General features: G+C 42.7%; 1 protein-coding gene across 1 annotated transcript in view; it reads left to right on the top strand.

Annotated features, from left to right (window-relative positions):
* LOC141161492 (carboxypeptidase O-like) overlaps positions 1-20,228 on the top strand; it is a 421,709-nt gene that overhangs the window by 335,049 nt on the left and 66,432 nt on the right. The window contains exon 10 of the mRNA XM_073646335.1: positions 18,824-18,908. Coding sequence (XP_073502436.1) covers positions 18,824-18,908 — 85 coding nt within the window. The remainder of the gene's footprint in view (positions 1-18,823; positions 18,909-20,228) is intronic.

The raw sequence follows: 20,228 nt of genomic DNA, 5'->3' as shown, positions 1-20,228 counted from the left end.
ATGTCAGCAGTCATTCACAACATCTTACATTTTACTAACCTACAAAATGTATGTTAAATACAGAAAGATGCAAGATCAATCTACGAGGGTTTGCAAAAAGTCAGCAGAGCTGATTATAGTTACCTACCTATTGAACCTGTTCTACGACAAGGTGGCGAGCATTTTTATTGGTATATTTCCGTCGGCATTTTTTTTAGACACTGTGTGCGAATTTTTATATACAGTGTCTTCATTAAAATGGCGCTGGAGTTAGCACATGCGCATACCGAGCTATCCGGCACCATTTTATTGAAGACACTGTATATGCGCAGGCATACTGTCTTCAAAACAATGGTGCCGGACAGTGTGCCATTTTCTTGAAGTAATGTACTACAATGTCAACATAGAAGTGTGCACACGGCGGGCATAGGGATAATGGCGATGGGCGGTGCATGCGCACTGCTATGTTGATGTTGTAGTACATTACTTCAATAAAATGATGCCGGTCTCAGCGTGTGTGCATACCACGTAATATGGCACCATTTTATTGAATACACTGTATATGCAGATTCGCAAACATACGGTCTTCAAAAAAATGTCATCGGATAGTGTGGTATGCACACACGCTTAATCCGAAGGAATTTTATTGAAGTATTGTCCTACAAAATTAAAGGGAACCTGTCACCAGAAATAACACTGTTAACCTGCAGATATGCAGTTAATCTGCAGGTTACCAGCATTATTATGCTGCCCAGTGCCTGCATGCAGCCGAATGCGATAAAATGAACTTTATTCTTCCTGCCAGCATTCTCCCCCATCCTGGTATATGCTTCCCGCCAGCCTGGTCCCCCATCCTGGTATATGCCCTCCATCCTTGTATATGCTCTCCCCTCCATTCTGGTATATGCCCCCCATCCTTGTGTATGCTCCCCCCTCCAATCTGGTATATGCTCCCCCCTTCCTGGTATATGCCCCCCTCCATCCTGGTATATGCTCCCCCCATCCTGGTATATGGTCCTCCCATCCTGGTATATGCCCTCCCTTCAATCATGGTATATGCTGCCCCCATCCTGGTATATGCCCCCCCATCCTGGTATATGTTCCCCCCATCTTGGTATATGCTCCCCTTATCGTTTTATATGCCCCCCATCCATGTATGTGCTCCTCCCCATCATGGTATATGCTCCCCCCCATCCTTGTATATGCTCCCCACTTCTTGTATATGCCACCGCATCCTGGCATATGCCCCCCCATCCTGGTATATGCTTTCCCCCATTCTAGTATATGTTCCTACCCATCCTGCCTGTGCTGCTGATCCATCCATCCATAACCATAATCCATCCATAACCCTAATACATCCCCCCATCCTGGTATATGCTCCCCCCATCCTGGTATAAGCTCCTCCCATCTTCGTATATGCTCCCCACCTCCATCCTGGTATATGCCCCCCTTCCTGATATATGCTCCCTGCCTCCATCCTGGTACATGCTCCACCCATACATGATCCTCCCAATCCTGGTATATGCTCCCCCTTCAATCATGGTATATTCAGCCCCATCCTGGTATATGCTCCCCCCATCTTGGTATATGCTCCCCTCATCGTTTTATATGCCCCCCATCCTTGTATGTGCTCCCCCACTCCTGGTATATGCTCCCTCCATCCTTGTATATGCTCTCCCATCCTTGTATATGCCACCTCATGCTGATATATGCTGCCCCATCCTAGTATATGCTCCCCCCTCCATCGTGGTATATGCTCCCCCCATCCTTGTATATGATCCCCCCCATCCTGGTATGTGCTCCCCCCTCAATCCTGGTATATGCTTCCCCTTTCCTGGTATATGCCCCCCCTCCATCCTGGTATATGCTCCCCTCCTTCCTGGCATATGCCCCCCATCCTGATATATGCCCCTCGCCTCTATCCTGGTATATGCTCCACCCATCCTGGTATGTGCTCCCCCCTCCATCCTGGTATATGCTTCCCCTTTCCTGGTATATGCCCCCCCTCCATCCTGGTATATGCTCCCCTCCATCCTGGCATATGCCCCCCATCCTGATATATGCACCCCGCCTCCATCCTGGTATATGCTCCCCCCATACTTGTATATGCTCCTCCCAATCCTGGTATATGCTCCCCTCTCAATCATGGTATATGCTCTCCCCATCTTGGTAAACCCCCCCCCCTCCATCCTGGCATATGCTCTCCCCATCCTGCTATATGCTCCCCCATCTTTGTATATGCTCCCCCATCCTTGCATATGCCACCACATACTGGTATATGCCCCCCATTCTGGTATATACTCCCCCCATCCTGGTATATGCCCTCCATCCTGGTATATGCTCCCCCCTCCATCCTGGTTTATGCCCCCCATTCTGATATATGCCCCCTGCCTCCATCCTGGTATATGCTCTCCCCATACTTGTATATGCTCCTCCCAATCCTGGTATCTGCTCCACCCTCAATCATGGTATATGCTCCCCCTATCCTGGTATATGCCCCCCTCCATCCTGGTATATGCTCTCCCCATTCTGGTATATGCTTCCCTCAGCGTTCTATATGCCCACCCATCCTTGTATGTGCTCCTCCCCATCCTGGTATATGCTGCCCCCCATCCTGGTATATGCTCCCCCCATCCTTGTATATGCTCCCCCATCCTTGTATATGCCACCGCATCCTGGTATATGCCCCTCCATCCTGGTATATGTGTTCCCCCCATCCTAGTATATGTTCGTAGCCATCGTGACTGTGCTGCTGATCCATCCATCCATAACCATAATCCATCCATAACATTAATTCATCCATCCATCCTGCTCATCCATCCATCCTGCACATTCATCCATCCACAAACACTCCTACTCACTTTTCCCCTGCTTCCTTGTAGCATGTCATCTGCATAAAATATTCAAAAAAATGGCGCTGGAGTCAGTGCATGCGCATACAGTGCTATCCGGTGTCATTTTGTTGAAGACACTGTGTGCGAATTTGTCTTCAATAAAATGGCGCCAGAGATTGCGCTAAGCACAGGCGCTGACTTCAGTGCCACACTCCTCCTCCATCCTCGCCGGACACCACAGTATGTCCTCATGGCACCGGAGATCGCAGTATGCGGTCAGCACCTGCGCATATCGCGATCTCTGGCGCCACACTTCTCTTCCGGCCTCGCCCTCCCGGTTTGAATGTGTCTTTGTGATTCTGCCCACACAGAAGAACACATCCCTGATTATGTTATAAATTCCAAACTGACCAGACAATCATGGCCTCAATTTCCAAAGGAGACTCCAAAGAATGAAAACAATATGTTTTCTGCATATTTACACCCTCCACCCTTGCACTAAAAAGTGACTATACATTTTACCTGGTGCCCACACTTTGTCTCCCGCTGCTTAGAAAAGCAGGGGAGGTGTGGCATAGTTTATCACTGTGGTTCCGCTGCCACTGTAGTGGCCATCTTGGATGCAGGCAAATCAGAATGCAGATCTATTGCTAGAGGCATGGCGAGTCAAACAAAGAGCACCAGATAGAGTGACCATATGGAAAAATGTAATGTTAGGATAGAAATTTGACATCCGCATGATTAATTCTGTACAAAGTATCATAAAAACTTTTATTGCATTCTCTTCCATGGGGTTAACAAGAACCAGAGACGAGAGGGGTTATTTCCTAGAGTAGGGAGAGAGTGTCATTCTTGACATCTATGAACCTATAATGAGAATAAAAAAGCAGTGTGCTTCATAGTGCATAAAGTGGAGATGGTGAGGGCTGACAGAAAAGGCATATGGTAACGCACTCATCTTGGAAAAAAATCAGAATTAAGCGAGATATGTATGTGTTAATCACAGTTTACTGTATTGTTGGAGAGTTGTGATATAATATATGATCTGGCCGAGTAGGCGATTACTACAGTACAGGTATATAGAGAAAAGAAGTGCACTCTGTTGGTTGGGTGGTGCAGGCTGGACTGGACTGAATATCCAAGTAAACATGTAAAAGTTAATCAGCCGCACTTGTAGATAAGTGAAAATAGTGTTCATTTTTTATTTCAATTTCAAAGAATTGTCCACCACAGTGTTCATACAGAATAATAGACAGTAGCAATCATTTTCAATGTTTCGTTACAAGCCCGGATCTTTCTCAAGAGTCGCTAGAACAAGATACACATAATTAGTTTATCATAAATATATATGCGGTTAAAAAGAAGCACAGGGTGTTAGTCAAAATAAACAAATGGAACAAAAAGAAAACATAAAAAAATAACAAAATAGACAATAATATACTTAACATAGTAACATAGTTTTTAAGGTTGAAGGACGACTTAGTCCATCTAGTTCAACCCATAGCCTAACATGTTGATCCAGAGGAGGGCAAAAAAAAAACATGTGGCAAACACTAAGCTCCACATTGGGAAAAAAATTCCTTCCTGACTCCATATGGCAATCCGATTAGTTCCCTAGATCAAATGAATCAGAATCAGAATATCAAGGTCATTGAAAGGTAGTTAGATGATATGATAAGTAGGAGACCTTTGTGTTTATCTGATTTGAAAGATACTGTATGTCATGAAATGACCATTAACCTCGTATTATACATGTGGACAATGGAGAGCAGTATATGTAGCAAAGGTGAGGAGGATATGAGGCGGTAGGAAAGGAACCTATAGGTGAGCCAATAAGTCCCTCTCAACAGCTCATGCAGCAGGCCCACTATTTTCGCAAAGTCTTTGATGAACCGAAGGTAGTACCCGGTCAATCCAAGGAAGGCCTTTAACTCCCGTAGGGTTCTAGGTGCTAGCCATTGTTGTATCGCAGCAACTTTAGCTTGGGAAGGCAAGACTCCATCCTGAGACACCTTGTGACCCAGGTACTCGATCTTGAAAAGATGACACTTCTTCGTCTTTATCTTCAGGCCATGGGTCCGCAATCGTCTGAGCACCTGCCTGAGTCTGTCCAGATGTTCCTGAAAAGTAACCGAGTAAACGATGATATCATCCAGGTATATCACAGTGGCTTCAAAGTTTAGGTCACCCAAACACTTCTCCATCAACCGCTGGAACGTCACCGGCATGTTGGATAATCCGAACGGCATTCTATTAAATTAAAACAGTCCCATGGGGAGTATGAACGCTGTCTTTGCCTTGTCCTTTTCTGCCACCAGTACTTGCCAGTACCTGCTAGCCAAATCCAGAGTAGAGAAGTACTTTGTTTTTACTAGGGCTGTCAAAGACTCTTCGATATGGGGCAGGGGGAATGAATCTCGCACGGTGCATGCGTTCAACTGCCTGTAGTCCACGCAGAAACAAAGGGTCCCATCCTTATTCTAGACAAGCACAACTAGTGCTGCCCATGGGCTCTGACTACCCTGCACCACTCCCGAATCCAACATCTGTTTCAGCAGGGATTTCACCTCTTGGTACAGTTTAGGGGGTATCTGTCAATATCTTTCTCGAATCTGACATGTGTCCCCCATTGGTATCTCATGGGTGATGGTGTCCGTGCAACCAAAGTCGTCAGCGTGACTGGCGAACGCGTCCTGATTCTCCCACCGCATTGCTCCCACTGCTTGTATCTGATACGAATTTAGGGTTTTCACATCCACCCCCATCTGGAGTCGGTGCCCCCTTCTCTTCAGCCATGATGCCCAGAGTCCAGACTGCATTATCTACTGGGGCCAGGGTCATTTCTCTCAGACTCAACACTTCACTTTGATGTAGGTACACCCGGGCCAGCTCCACTCTCAATGATAAATGGACTTCTCTCTGCCCCATATTCATGACTCGGATGGGTACTCTCCCTTCTCACACTACTGCCAGTGTCCAGGCAACCAGGACCTTCTGGTCTATTTCACCTAGGCCCACTGATTCAATAGCCACCTCCATGCCTTCAAGGTTGCGAAAAGTTCCTACGGGCAGTGGGAGAATGGTCTCCTGACCAGGAGGTAGGGTGAGGGACGCCCTTCCCGGCACTCGGATAATACCCATAGACTGGTGTATCGGGACGCTCTTCTGAGTCCCACAAAAGCGGATCAGCCGTTGAAACACTTTCTGAGTGGACTTATGCGGGGTGGCCTGTTTCCAGTAGCCAGGCCCCCGTTTAGTGAACATGATCTGGTCTAACTCCCACAGAATATTCATACCCATTATCACCGCTACATCTTCTTTGAATGGTTCAATGGTTTCCTTCCCACATCTTGTCTACATAACCACACGTTCATCCACACGACCCCTGTGACTGGTATCGGTTGCTGATTAGCCGAATTATCGTCTCCCGCACTGGCTTGGCCATCGCCTGGAAGTAGCGATTAAAGTATGACTTGGCCATAGTCGTCACCTGCGATCCATTATCCATAAAACAGTCCACTGGGATTCCTTTGAACTCAGCTCACAGGATGGGACAGCCTGCAACTAGATGTTCAGAATTGTGCTGGGCAGTTTGTCCTTCTACATCCCCTGCAATACACCCCACTACTGCAGGTGCTGGAAGGTTAATGGCGGCGCTGAACATCCCTGCAAATCACTCCGACACTCTCTAGCGAAATGTGTTTCACGTTCACATCGCCAGCACTGTGCAACCTGATATCCCTCTCTTCGTCTGCGTGTGGGAGGGGCCCTTGACATCCAACCTGCTGGCCACCGTGAAGGATGCTGGGGCCTCGGGTAGAGGGGCTCAGGCTGGGGGACAGCTGGTGGATGATATTGAGGACCTTCATAACACGGCCAACCCAAAGTCGTTGTAGGTGGGGGACCGTAAGTGTTCAATGGACCAGTGTAGAGAGCTCTAGGTTCAGGGGCTTGAGGGAAGGTCTGATAAGGATCTGTTAGGGCTGGATATGTGATCTCAGCGGCGGAGCTGGCTCCCATCCTCTTTTCCATTTGTGTCAGTTTTTCTTGCATAATATTCAGGGAACTCTGCAGTCCTGCACTACCCTGAACAGAGTCTCTTCATTCCCTCCACCCCCGACAGTTGTGATCGCCTGAGTACGCACCACTCCGGAGGCACAGCTGTCTTCCTTTCTTCGGGCCACCACTTCTGCTAATATTTGTCGAAAACTTAAGGCCGAATCCACTCTCACTCGCTCACGCAGAATCTGTCTCAGGGAAGTACTGTAGAGTCCCAGAATTAATTGTTCTCGTAATATCCGGTCTACAGATCCCATGCTGCCTACTCCATCTGCCTCCTTTTTTTGTACCTCTGCAAGTACTTCCTGCAACCCTGTGGCATATTGGGAGACTCCCTCCCCTTATCGCTGCAATCAATAGAAGAATTTTGCCCGGAGGTGCCCCACACTAGCCGTTTCACCGTATATCTCTTCCGGAAATTTCACCATCTCTTCTAAGGTGCTACGTGTGGTTTCCAGTTGCAAGAAAACATTTCTGCGCACCTCACCCTCCAGGGCGACCAGAGTGATTTCAACTTGTAGCTCTGGGCTAACATCATAAATCTTGGCAGTGCTCTGCAATCTGGTGACCCAGTCTGTCAGGGATATATTCTTGCCATCAAATTTGAGCAGAACATTAAACAACGTGCTCATAGCGAGGGCCCTTGCAGGGGTTTCACCATTACCTGCAGTACTCTCATTAACCACATTGCTGTCGGCCATCTCCATCTCTTTGACCGTACCCTGCTCGCAGCGCCACTTGTAGCGGTGTCCAAAGAACACCGCAAGCCAGGATTCAAGTATGGCACAGCAGACGAGAAGGCTGAAACAAAACTCCGGCTTTATTATGTACAAAGGAATTATATGCCAGGAGATGAAAATAACAATATTTACAATAAAAATATTACCAACATGAACATAGGAAGATATAGCTGGAGCAAGTCACAAACTATTCTCCAGCTATGGCAATGAAAGCTCAGAACAAACAGTACACAACAAGTTTCACAAACTACTCTGAGTTAATTCTCTATCTGGCTTTCATCAAGTCGAGCCACGCTGCTACAGCGTCCTAGCTACAGAAAACTATGCTAAACCCTTACAGTTCACGCTGATGGGTCACTCACAGTTGCGCAGATTAGTTGCATATGGCGGCCGCTGCTTGTTCCGGGTGTGAAAGAGCCAGATGAATTCACTTGAGTCCTTTCCTTGTATACGGGATCTCTTTCTTTCAGCCGGCAGGCAAACCTTGTTTCACTCTCACAGAAATGGCTGACATGCTGTCTTTTGTGTTATCTCAAGTTCTCAATCTCCAGGGAAAACGTTCTTCAAGAAAAGGATAAATTTCTCTTCTCCTTGACACAGTCCCAAACAACAAAACTTGCTATAGTCCGTAATCTTCTCTTTCCATAGATTAACAGTGTCTTCTTTATGGTCTTTGTTGATCAGAAACCCTGCAGGCGTCTCTCCCTGTTACCTCAGAGACACAGACACACACGAGATCTCTACTTCCTGGTTCTTCTCTTTCTCTCAGCACATACCAACCACTGCAGGGGGAGGCGACTAGTCCAAACCCAAGACCCAGAGGGGAGCATGATGCCTTAAAGTCACAGTGTATTCAATATCCAGTAAGGGCCTATCCTCTACAGATTCACAAATACAAAAGAGTTATAAAGAAAGGAGAAATGCCAGAAATTACCGAAAGGTTACAATGGGTAGATGCTCTTCAGTTTCCTTGTGAGTAGAAGAATAATTTAACAAACTCAGACCTGGCTGACCCCCATTATATGAACCCCGTTGAATTGCTGAAATCCTCTTTTCATATTCCCAGTTCTTGACTCAGCTTTCTAGGGCTGCCTCTCAGTTTGATATTGAACTGTTGGGTGTATAAAAGGGTCAACAGTATGGATAAAATATGTCCCTCAGACCATAGTTTCTAATCTTGTACCAACCAGGCCTGGGTGTCAAGAATAATTTAAAATAAAAAAGGGGTAATATAAGTGTTGCTGAGTGCAACAGACAGGCAGGTAAAAAATTCATAAGAATTTAACAAAAGAATAAGGGTTATGCGTTTTCACATCAGACAGATGTCTTCCCCAGACCAGGCATGTATGTGAGCTGTACAGCAGACAGCGTTTACATGGACCAAAAAGGGAGGAAAAGAGTCACACACTGACATCATGGGGTCATGGGTCAGTGCACATAACAAATGGGATAACATACATAATACATGGTGCTGACACATGGTGGTATAAACTAGAGATATAATGATAGTGATCAGGATACCGAGTACTAAAAAATAATTTTATACGAAAAAGCATAAGGCAATATTGGTTGGAGGGGAAAAAGAATAGGCTGGATAATTAACACTAGGACTACTGGACTCGTGACCCCGCCTAGAACTACTGAAAGGAGTCATTTTGACTCCCTGCTTGTTTTCGTTTATTTTTAGAGTTTCATTTGTGGTTATTTATTAATAATTATATTTTTTGTAATGTATTATTATTGTGAGATCCAACAGTAATGCTTTTGATTGTTTTTTTTCTGCTTTTCTTATTTTTCTACAGAAAATAACAATAATTATAATAGACGTTTTTCAAACATTTTTTTTTATTCAAGTGCACACATATAAACAACAACTGAAGAACAAAAAGCAGAGAAAATGTAGGTGGAGGAGCATAAAAATGAAAATATGGCGCAGAATTCACCTTCTAAACATTTGGTGTTTCGCATTTTAGGCATTGCCTTTGATTTATGGCAGTACATTGCCCACACAAAGACTTACCACAAGTCTTACAATTTCCGACAGATCTATTTTTCTTGCACTTTTCTTTGATCTGGCAAAATTTTGTTTGAACCATCACTTCTGAGCATGTAGAAACTTGGGACGTGGAACCCTTTTCCCTATCTGTGACATAAGGACCACTCAACTCTCTCACAAGCGTTTGCAAAAATGCCTTGCGTGACATTTTTTGGTGGGTAATCTCCTTGAATATTATCCATGCATTTATACCCGCAAAGTCTAAGGCATTTTCAAATGCATGAACAGGCCATCTCCTTGTGCATGTTCGTGTGGTATATTTTCGTGCCATCTGATCCACTACATCTACTCCATATTTTGTTTCAATGTAAAACTTTACCGTTTCTGGAGTTTTTTTAGCGGAATCAGACGCAACAACAACATCTGGATGGACGGAACTCAAAATGACAACATTTTTGTTGGGCTTTCCTTGATATACTGTAAGTGTAAAATTGTCTTCATTTCTAAACACTTTAGTGTTGTACAATTCCTCTTTCATGGATTTTATTTCTTTAGGCACTTCTCGCCTTATCTTGTTCAGTGTTCCCACGATGGTTGTTCCTTTGCTTTTTAGCTGTTTAGCTAATTTTACTGAAGTAAAATAATTATCGGTTGTAACATTGCGACCTTTTTTCAAAAACGGGTCCAATAACTTCATTACCACATGGTCAGCTAAACGGTCCTCAGCACGGCGTGTGTCATCTTTGCCTAGATAAGGGAAGCCATTTGCCAGATATTTGCTCCTCTTATCAACAGCTAGCCAATATTTGTGGCCATATTTATCTGGTTTGGAAGGCATGTACTGCGTGAATGGACACCTAGTTTTGCTTGGGAAAAGTTGCTCATCCACCGTTATGTATGGGCCAGGTTTGTAACACGCAATACAATTTTCAATAAACCTGTCCCACACAGTAGAAAATAGAGCAAACTTGTCCGTTTGCAGTCTCTCCGATCGAGTAGATTTCTCATCAAATCTGAGAAACCTCATAATTTCAACAAAGCGGTCCCTAGACATTGTCGCTTTGCAAAACGGTATTCCCCAGTCATTACACCAAATACTGCTAATCGAGTGACGGTTCGTGCCAGATATTCCACGAGCATAGAATATCGCAATGAATGCATCTAGCTCCTCATCAGATAGAGTAAACTGTAAATTATTGTTCCTGCATGCTTCTGCAAGCGTACAGTTCTTTATATGTGTCAATATATATGAATCAAAAAATAAACGCCATGCGCTCAAAGGACTATCGATAATGATATTTCTTCTGGCGTATCCTGTAGGGCCAGGTGCTTCTCGAAGAATATTTTGGCTGTCAAGCCTACCAGGCAAGTGTTCTCCAATTTCAACAGGTTTCCATTGAATACCATCCGCTGAAACTAGTATTCCTTCAGATTCGCCTTCTCTGGTGTTTGTTGTTGCATTACCTTCGCCGCCATCGTTATCTGTTGTTCTTTCATTTCTGGGACGTTTTGCTGATTTTTTCTGTCCACGACCAGGAGGATGGTCACGAGGCAACATAACTGCATGAGCCCGATCCCCAGTTGATGTGCTTGGAATATCTGTAAAAAAGTTGATGAATATTTAGAATTTTTGTTTTGTAAGGGTCCGTGCACACTGGCTGGATTAGCGGCGGAATATCCGACCGGATATTCTCACCACAATCCGGCCCGTACCTGCCCGCTCAGGTACAGAGCGGAGTTTCATACCTGAAGCTCCGCTCCGAACCCCGGGCTGGAGCCGCTGTCTGGGACGGAGCCGTGCTCGCGCGTAAGCAAGCGCTGCTCTGTCCCTGACAGCGGCTCCAGCCCGGGGTTCGGAGCGGAGCTTCAGGCATGAGCGGGCAGGTACGGCCTGTATTGCGGCAAGAATATCCAGATGGCTATTCAGCCAGAATTCTGCTAGTGTGCACAGGCCCTAACTCAGTGTGTGGAAGAACAAATAAATACACATAACTACTTACCTTCTGGATTTGTTCCTTCTGAGTCTTCAGATTCACTTGATATGTTCTGAGGAATGAAATCTTCATCACTGTCAGAATCAAATACATGTTCCTGCAATTCGGATTCCGATTCATCCTCCGGTATGGATTGCAAAGTAGCCAGAATATCCTGAGGCTTTATCAAACGTCTTCTCTCCATATTCCTCACAAATTCCATAATTCTATATAGTTCCCTGCTGAAAAATAGAAATGAAATGAAAACTAAAAGAAATAATAACTGTTCTGCCACCTTCAAAAGTAGGTGGGCTGAATCAGTTGACAGACAGCTAAACTATTTCATAACAATTCATACCTGTATGAGTCTTCAGAGCTCGTATGTCTGCGTCTGTTCTCTTTGTCTCTTCAGCTGAACTGAAAGTAAAGTTACTATCCAGAATACTGTCTCCTGCTAGGACCTTAGAAAAACACCACCCTTCATTAGCATAAGATAAGAGCCTAGAGTAAACAAGCTATTTTGTTCAGCATTACACAGTAATACAAGCAGGTAAAACACAAGGAAAATGTGAAAAGTTGACATGTAAATTGAACTACATCTATATGAACATCAGGGTAAATAAGACAGAGTGAAAAAATTATGCACAAAACTTTATAGCAACATTTAGTGACAAAAGGACCTCAAAATATAGTAGGGAGTCAAAATGACTCCCTTCAGTAGTTCTTGGTAAATTTTGAAAAAAACGCGCAAATTTTTCACCAAAATTATTTATTCTCACAAAATCTTTTTTCACATCATATTTGAGGAAAAGTCACTGAGTTTCAAGCCGGAATTCTGAAAAATGTAGTCACAGAAGAGAAATAAAAAATGAAAGAAGTCAAAATGACTCCATCAGTAGTTCTAGTGTTAAAATGAATATACTAAGCTAAAATGTTGGCACTTGTAGTACTACATAGAAAAATCTTTCAGAAGCAAACAACTACAGTAGAGACTGAGAAAACAATAGTATATTATTAAAATATAATGAAGTGCACTGTTGATAATGGATGCAACTGAATAGTAAAAGAGAACCACAAGGATATGTGCTGGGACTTGTAGTGCTTCATCAAGGGACACGATAACAAAAATATAAATTACTAAGGCGGCCTAACTAATCACTAACTAATACTTTTTCACATAAAATAGTTTTCTACTGCTCGGTATCCTGATCACCATATTTGCTTATATTGGTACTACAAGTTCCAACACATGTCCCTACCTTTTCTCTTTAACATTGTAGTTGTACCTTATTATTCCTGTGTTAGGTGGTACACTATGTTGTTCAGTGTTATCTGTTATGTGTTTTTACATGGTCTCACTTCTCTATTTGCACTGACCCCTGACCCCATGATGCCAGTGTATAACCTTCTTTTATTGTTCTCATTTTAACATTGGATGCTTCTGTTATTATATTCCTAGTTTGTACCACACACCATCACCTGTATTCAGTCTGTCGAAGCTGGCACAACTCCTGTAGTTGCTGTTTCCTGTTGAGGCTGTATATCCACTCCAGTCGTCTTCTCAAGGCTTAGCTGGTGGAGTTGGACATAGTGGCGTCCGAAGCCTGCTGTGTATGCCTCACCAATGGTCTGCTGGGTCTGTCTATATGCCTCCCTGATTGTGGAGCCCTTGGATGGTGTCTACGAACATCAATTCCCTGCAGCTCCCCCAGACTGAGTAGTATCCCACCTCTGCCACCAAGTGTGGAGACACGAGGGTCAGAGGGTGCTCTCGTCCACTGGCCCGGCTGTCTTTAGAAAGACTGTATGGACTAGGGCTCATCCCATTGAACGCTTGCACGCCTTCTCCGTGGGCATAATACTACTCATGCAATACAGAATCAAAGGGAGGATTAGAACCGAGTATAAGGTTGCTTTGCATAAATATCATAAACAACTGCATAATTTCCATATTGCAACCTACTCAAAGAACCGTATGTCTCGGGCCATTCGTAGAAGAAAACATATACAACGAGGTGCCTGAGCAAAGAAGACTACGAATATATGGCCAATATATTGAAAAATAGAAATTTACTTTATTAGAAAAACTTATAGAAAAATCCTTATAGTCATACAGGACTACAGTGACAAGACATATGACAAAAAATCACACATAGAAAGTAAAACATAATTAAGAACAAACAACAGGTGTCACCACAGGGTGCAGATTCCAAATCCATTCTATATTATTATTCTCAATTACTTTTATATCACATAAGGGAACCATAAGGGGTTTGCATATATGTATAGATATGAGCTGGAGAAAGATATCATACCGTGGTATATATGGCCACAGGTGGGGCCTCACACATAACCTACACTTCCACCAACTCCCTAACATCACTATAATTAGCCCCAAAAAAAGAAACATATCAAAGGCAAAGAAAAAGAAACATGATTCACCTTATGGCATGTAGAGGCTGCACGCTGTGTGGCTCCCCAACGCGCGTTTTGGCGCTCCTGCCTTTTTCAAGGGGATGACTATGAAAATTGTACATTCACATTGAAGGCATCAAAACTATGAATTAACACATGTGGAATTATATACTTAACAAAAAAGTGTGAAATGACCCCAAACACACCTCCAGGCTGTGTAAGGGCTATTTGACCAAGAAGAAGAGTGATGGGGTGCTACGACAGATGACCTGGCCTCCACAGTCACTAGATCTGAACCCAATCGAGATGGTTTGGGGTGAGCTGGACCACCGAGTGAAGGCAAAAGGGCCAACAAGTGCTAAGCATCTCTGGGAACTCCTTCAAGATTGTAGGAAGACCATTTCCGGTGACTACCTCTTGAAGCTCATCAAGAGAATGCCAAGAGTGTGCAAAGCAGTCATCAAAGCAAAAGGTGGCTACTTTGAAGAACCTAGAATATAAGACATATTTTCAGTTGTTTCACACTTTTTTGTTAAGTATATAATTCCACATGTGTTAATTCATAGTTTTGATGCCTTCAGTGTGAATGTACAATTTTCATAGTCATGAAAATACAGAAAAATCTTTAAATGAGAAGGTGTGTCCAAACTTTTGGTCTGTACTGTGTATATATATATATATATATATATATATATATATATATATATATATATATATATATATATATATATATATAACCTGTATTATTTTGGTTTTTTTCAAGCTGTGATTTTAATCATTTAATAATACCATCGCTGTGCAAACCGGACAAGGAATCTATATAGATGTAAAGGTGCGCCATACCAACATCATGGTTAAGGGTGCGTCAAGCACCTGAAACACGTAGGTGTTCAAGTTTTGATGTGTCACCAGTTTGAATTGCACACTTAATAAAAAAAAGACTGCTTTTCCGTGAAGCTGGACTTCCATTTTATAACCCAGCTCAATACCTGAAGCTGATCTTGCGGGACCCGTAAGATCAATAAAATGAAAAAGTATGTCTCAGTGTGGGAGCTAGAAATTTTCTGCATTTTTGTGATGTGTTTTTAAGCAATTAAAAGAGTTTTCTAAAAAAATGTATATATAATTATACACCATTAACTGATACTCCACAATACTACCCAAGGAAAAGTAACCACAGGATATGAAGAGACATATGCTTGGAGTTACTTAAAATTAAACATTTTTTATTAAGCAGTCAATCCAATTAAAAATAAGCATGGAATCACAAAGCTAATCAGAGGCTCATGTGGGGATATATATTTGTAAATTTATTAAAGGCAGACCATGCTTAATTCAATGCTCAGAATCTGGCAAAAAATGCAAATGCAAAAATTAACACAGAAAAATCTTGTATAGTAGCCTTGAACTGAACATAATAAATAAGCCTATAAAGGTAATTAGCAACATGTACATATAATAATATTCAATTCAATGCAAGTGCAAATAAAGACATTAACGCTAAGAGTACTAAGTAGTAGTCCTAAATCAAGTAAGTGTATGAGTGAAGCCCTAGAATGGTAATTGTCACTGTGTGTAAATGAAACTATTCAGTTCAATGATCAGGATATAGCTGAAGTGCAAGTGTATTAATGAAAATGTAGTGCCCAAGATTGAGTACATTAATACAAATAGATCATATGTATACAGTAGCTTTAACCTGAGCATATAGAGAGCTAAGGTGCAAGTGCATAGAAGCAGATAAATCAAGGTGCAAGTACATTAATACAAATAGGTCATATGTAGTAGCCTTGCCTACTCACGCAAGGAGGACTCCGAAGATTACCACCATGTGTATACAATACAGACATTAAATGTGTATAATATCTGCATCCACAAATCAATCAAAGATAGGGAGTATCCACGAGCCCTGTAGCTTCACCCCAATGATGGCGTTTCGGCATGCTTCTTTCAGGGATTCCAGATTCTGAGCATTGAATTAAGCAGTTCTTCATGATCGGCCTTTGATAAATTTACAAATATATATCCGCATATGAGGCACTGCTTAGCTTGGTGATTCCTTGCATATTTTTAATTTTATTTTAGATTGAATTCTTGATGAAAATTGTATTTTTAAGTAACACCAAGCATATGTCTCTTCATAACCTGTGGTTACTTTTCCTCAGGCAGTGTTGTGGTAATTCAATGTTGAAGTGATATGCACAATGTGATTATTGAGATAAGTGTGGTAATCTAACTGATACAGTAGATGAACGGTACTACAACCCCTGGCAAAAATTATGGAATCACTGGGCTCGGAGGATGTTCATTCAGTTGTTTAATATTGTTGAAAAAAAGCAGATCACAGACATGGCACAAAAGTCATTTCAAATGGCAACTTTAAGGCTTTAAGAAACACTAAAATAAATCAAGATTAAAAATGTGGTACTCAGTAACGGGAATTTTTTTCAGACCAAGCAGAGGGAAAAAATTATGGAATCACTCAATTCTGAGGAAAAAATTATGGAATCATGAGAAACAAACACAAAAGAACACTCCAATACATCACTAGTATTTTGTTGCACCACTTCTGGCTTTAATAACAGCTTGCAGTCTCTGAGGCATGGACTTAATGAGTGACAAACAGTAATCTTCATCAATCTGGCTCCAACTTTCTCTGATTGCTGTTGCCAGATCAGCTTTGGAGGTTGGAGCCTTGTCATGGACCATTTCCTTTAACTTCCACCAAAGATTTTCAATTGGATTGAGATCCGGACAATTTGCAGGCCATGACATTGACCTTATGTGTCTTCTTTCAGGGAATGTTTTCACAGTTTTTGCTCTTTGGCAGGATGCATTATCATCTTGAAAAATGATGTCATCATTCCCAAACATCCTTCCAATTGATGGAATAAGAAAACTGTCCAAAATATCAATGTAAACTTGGGCATTTATTGAAGATGTAATGACAGCCATCTCCCCAGTGCCTTTACCTGACATGCAGCCCCATATCATCATTGACTGTGGAAATTTGCATGTTCTCTTCATGCAGTCATCTTTATAAATCTCATTGGAACGGCACCAAACAAAAGTTCCAGCATCATCACCTTGCCCAATGCGGATTCGAGATTCATCGCTGAATATGACTTTCATCCAGTCATCCACAGTCCACGATTGCTCTTCTTTAGCCCATTGTAACTTTGTTTTTTTCTGTTTAGGTGTTAATGATGGCTTATGTTTAGCTTTTCTATATGTAAATCCCACTTCCTTTAGGCGGTTTCTTACAGTTCAGTCACAGACATTGACTCCACTTTCCTCCCATTCATTCCTCATTTGTTTTGTTGTGCATTTCCTGTTTTGGAGACATATTGCTTTAAGTTTTCGGTCTTGACGCTTTCATGTCTTCTTTGGTCTACCAGTATGTTTGCCTTTAACAACCTTCCCATGTTGTTTGTATTTGGTCCAGATTTTAGACACAGCTGACTGTGAACAACCAACATCTTTTGCAACATTGCGTGATGATTTACCTTCTTTTAAGAGTTTGATAATCCTCTCCTTTGCTTCAATTGACATCTCTCGTGTTGGAGCCATGATTCATGTCAGTCCACTTAGTGCAACAGCTCTACAAGGTGTGATCACTCCTTTTTAGATGCAGACTAACGAGCAGATCTAATTTGATGCAGGTGTTAGTTTTGGAAATGAAAATTTACAGGGTGATTCCATAATTTTTTCCTCAGAATTGAGTGATTCCATAATTTTTTCTCTCTGCTTGGTCTGAAAAAAAATACCCTTACTGAGTACCACATTTTTAATCTTGATTTCTTTTAGTGTTTCTTAAAGTCTTAAAGTTGCCATTTGAAATTACTTTAGTTTTGTGCCATGTCTGTGATCTGCTTTTTTTCAACAACATTAAACAAGTGAATGAACATCCTCCGAGCCCGGTGATTCCATAATTTTTGCCAGGGGTTGTATAAATGTACTTAATTGGGGGCTAAAATTCCGATGTTAAACACCCTAATAAGTCACAATATTTTTGTGCAACTCGCTAGTGACGTAAATATATTTCAAATTTTGTCATTCTAATGCCAGTCCTGGCCAGCTGTGTCAATATTGGCAACACTTGCAGGATCAGAGCTTGGCTTCACCCTCCTGTCAGATTCACAAATAGTTACACCTCTTTTGTGGCTTAACTTACTTCAGAAACGTAGATACTTAAGACAATGTCTAGAACACATTTATGTAAGAGGCACACGTCAGTTAAGGAACCACTCCAGCTTTTTTCTTATTGCAGTGCTGAAGTGGTATCACTAATCTAAGTTCCTTGGCCTAGTCTTATACTTACTGGCCACTGTCTTCAGCTGTTCTTGGTGCTGCTCTGGTTGGTCTCCAGTAATTTTTGACCTGCCAGATCACTCCAGTGTTTGCTGGAGTTATCCAGAAGTCACAACTCAATGTAAGTCTATGAGAGCTAGAACGAGGCAAGAACGAGGCCCTCCTAGACTTACAATGAGAGCTTTTGACCGTTACCTCTGACTTTCGGTCAGTCAGAAGTTGTGGTCACAAGATGGTGGCGCGGGACTGGAGCAGCCCGGGAAAGGCTCAAGACCGTGGCTGGTGAGTATAATGTGGGGGGGGGGGCAGGAAACTTAGATTAGTAGCACCACTCCAGCGCTTAAATAAAAAACATTGCTGGAGTGGTGCTTTAAAATATGCACTTAAGTCATTAAGTGACATGAGCCTCTTAATTAGGGTGCTTAACACCAGACTTCATGAAATGGCCACTTGGTGCTTTGGTAAAGATGGAAGTTCTTGCTTAGTATACACTTATATCTGTTTTTTATTTCTCAGATGGAGGTTGCAAACAAAGCTAATGCAAAAATGAAGGAAAAACATAATAATGAATACCAAGTGGGGTCTTCATCCATCGTTATAAGTGAGTGAATGGATTTAATTAAAACTCATGTGTACAGTATTATAAAAAATCATCAGCTGTGGACCTCAGGATAAAAAGAATTCAAAGCTCATGTGCAATTTAGCAATCGAGGTGTGTAGGCATACTTCTTACTAACTCTTCGTACCAGATATGGCAAGACTTTTTACACAGTTCAGTGTCCCACAGGTCAGTGAATTCAATATTCCCAAACAAGTTACCAACACAATATTCAGACAATTTAAAACTTTTATAGGCATGCCACAAGAAAACCATGAAACATCCTTTTACCTCCTGCCAAAACGCAAAGCATTTTAAGACAGTTAGACCAGACATATTATACTAGAATTTTAAAGTTTAGATATCCGACCTATAGTGATGAGCAAGCACTAAAATGCCCGGGTATGCGTTGCTCGGGTCAAGCAAATTGGAATGCTCGAGTGCTCGGTCCGAGTAACGAGCCCAATGTAAGTCTATGGGAAACTCAAGCATTTTTCAGGCGGCTCCCCCCGGTGGTCTGCAGAGGGCCTAAAAATTGCCCAAATTGATGGGAACAGTGCTCAAATGACATGGAAACAGCATGGGGAAGACCCCTGGAAGCATTTCTGACTCCCAGGTCACTGCTGTCAACAATGTTGTCAGAGGTATTACGCTATTTTTGCAGACTCATGATAAAACATACAAAAACAAAACCAAAATGGATTTTCCTGGGAAATATGTTAAGGAACATCCTTTCCAGGGTAATGACTTGTATCTAAGGCAAAATAAATAACCAAAAACAAAACATGCTCCTCCACAGCTTGGGCTATGTTTACAAGTAGCGTTTTTGATGCGTTTTTGCACTTTTACATTGCTTTCCAACGTGAGACAAATACATTCACCGGGAAATGTCATTTTAACATTTTACAACTGTTACGGGTCCGGGTGGAGGAACATCTGTCCTCGGATGCAAGGAAGGGACCAGAGGGGCGTAGCTAAGCACCTACTCGGATCGACCCTGGCCACACGGTGGCTTAGTTTACTCTGTGAACCAAGGAGGGACCGGGCAGGGGAACCAGGTGCCACTCTGGGACTGACCTTGTGTGAGAGCAGGCGACTCCCACGGGTCAGGTGCCTGAGGCTGACAGATATAGTGGAAGAGTACGGCAGGCAGCTTGACGGGTGATCCGGGTAGGCAAACAGGCGAGTACGGCTGGTAGCCAGACAGGTGATCTGGGTAGACAAGCAGGTAGACACAGCAGGTAACCTGACAGGTGATACGTGTTGGTAAGCCGGCGGGAACAGCAGGTAGACAGGCTGGCGGGCACGGCAGATAGACAGACT

This window comes from Phyllobates terribilis, unplaced genomic scaffold, assembly GCF_046119375.1.
Source record: "Phyllobates terribilis strain yellow unplaced genomic scaffold, ASM4611937v1 Scaffold_9__5_contigs__length_417890890, whole genome shotgun sequence".
In the NCBI taxonomy this organism is placed as follows: Eukaryota; Metazoa; Chordata; class Amphibia; order Anura; family Dendrobatidae; genus Phyllobates; species Phyllobates terribilis.
The sequence above is the reverse complement of the archived record's forward strand: the minus strand, read 5'-3'. Positions and strand labels throughout refer to the sequence as shown.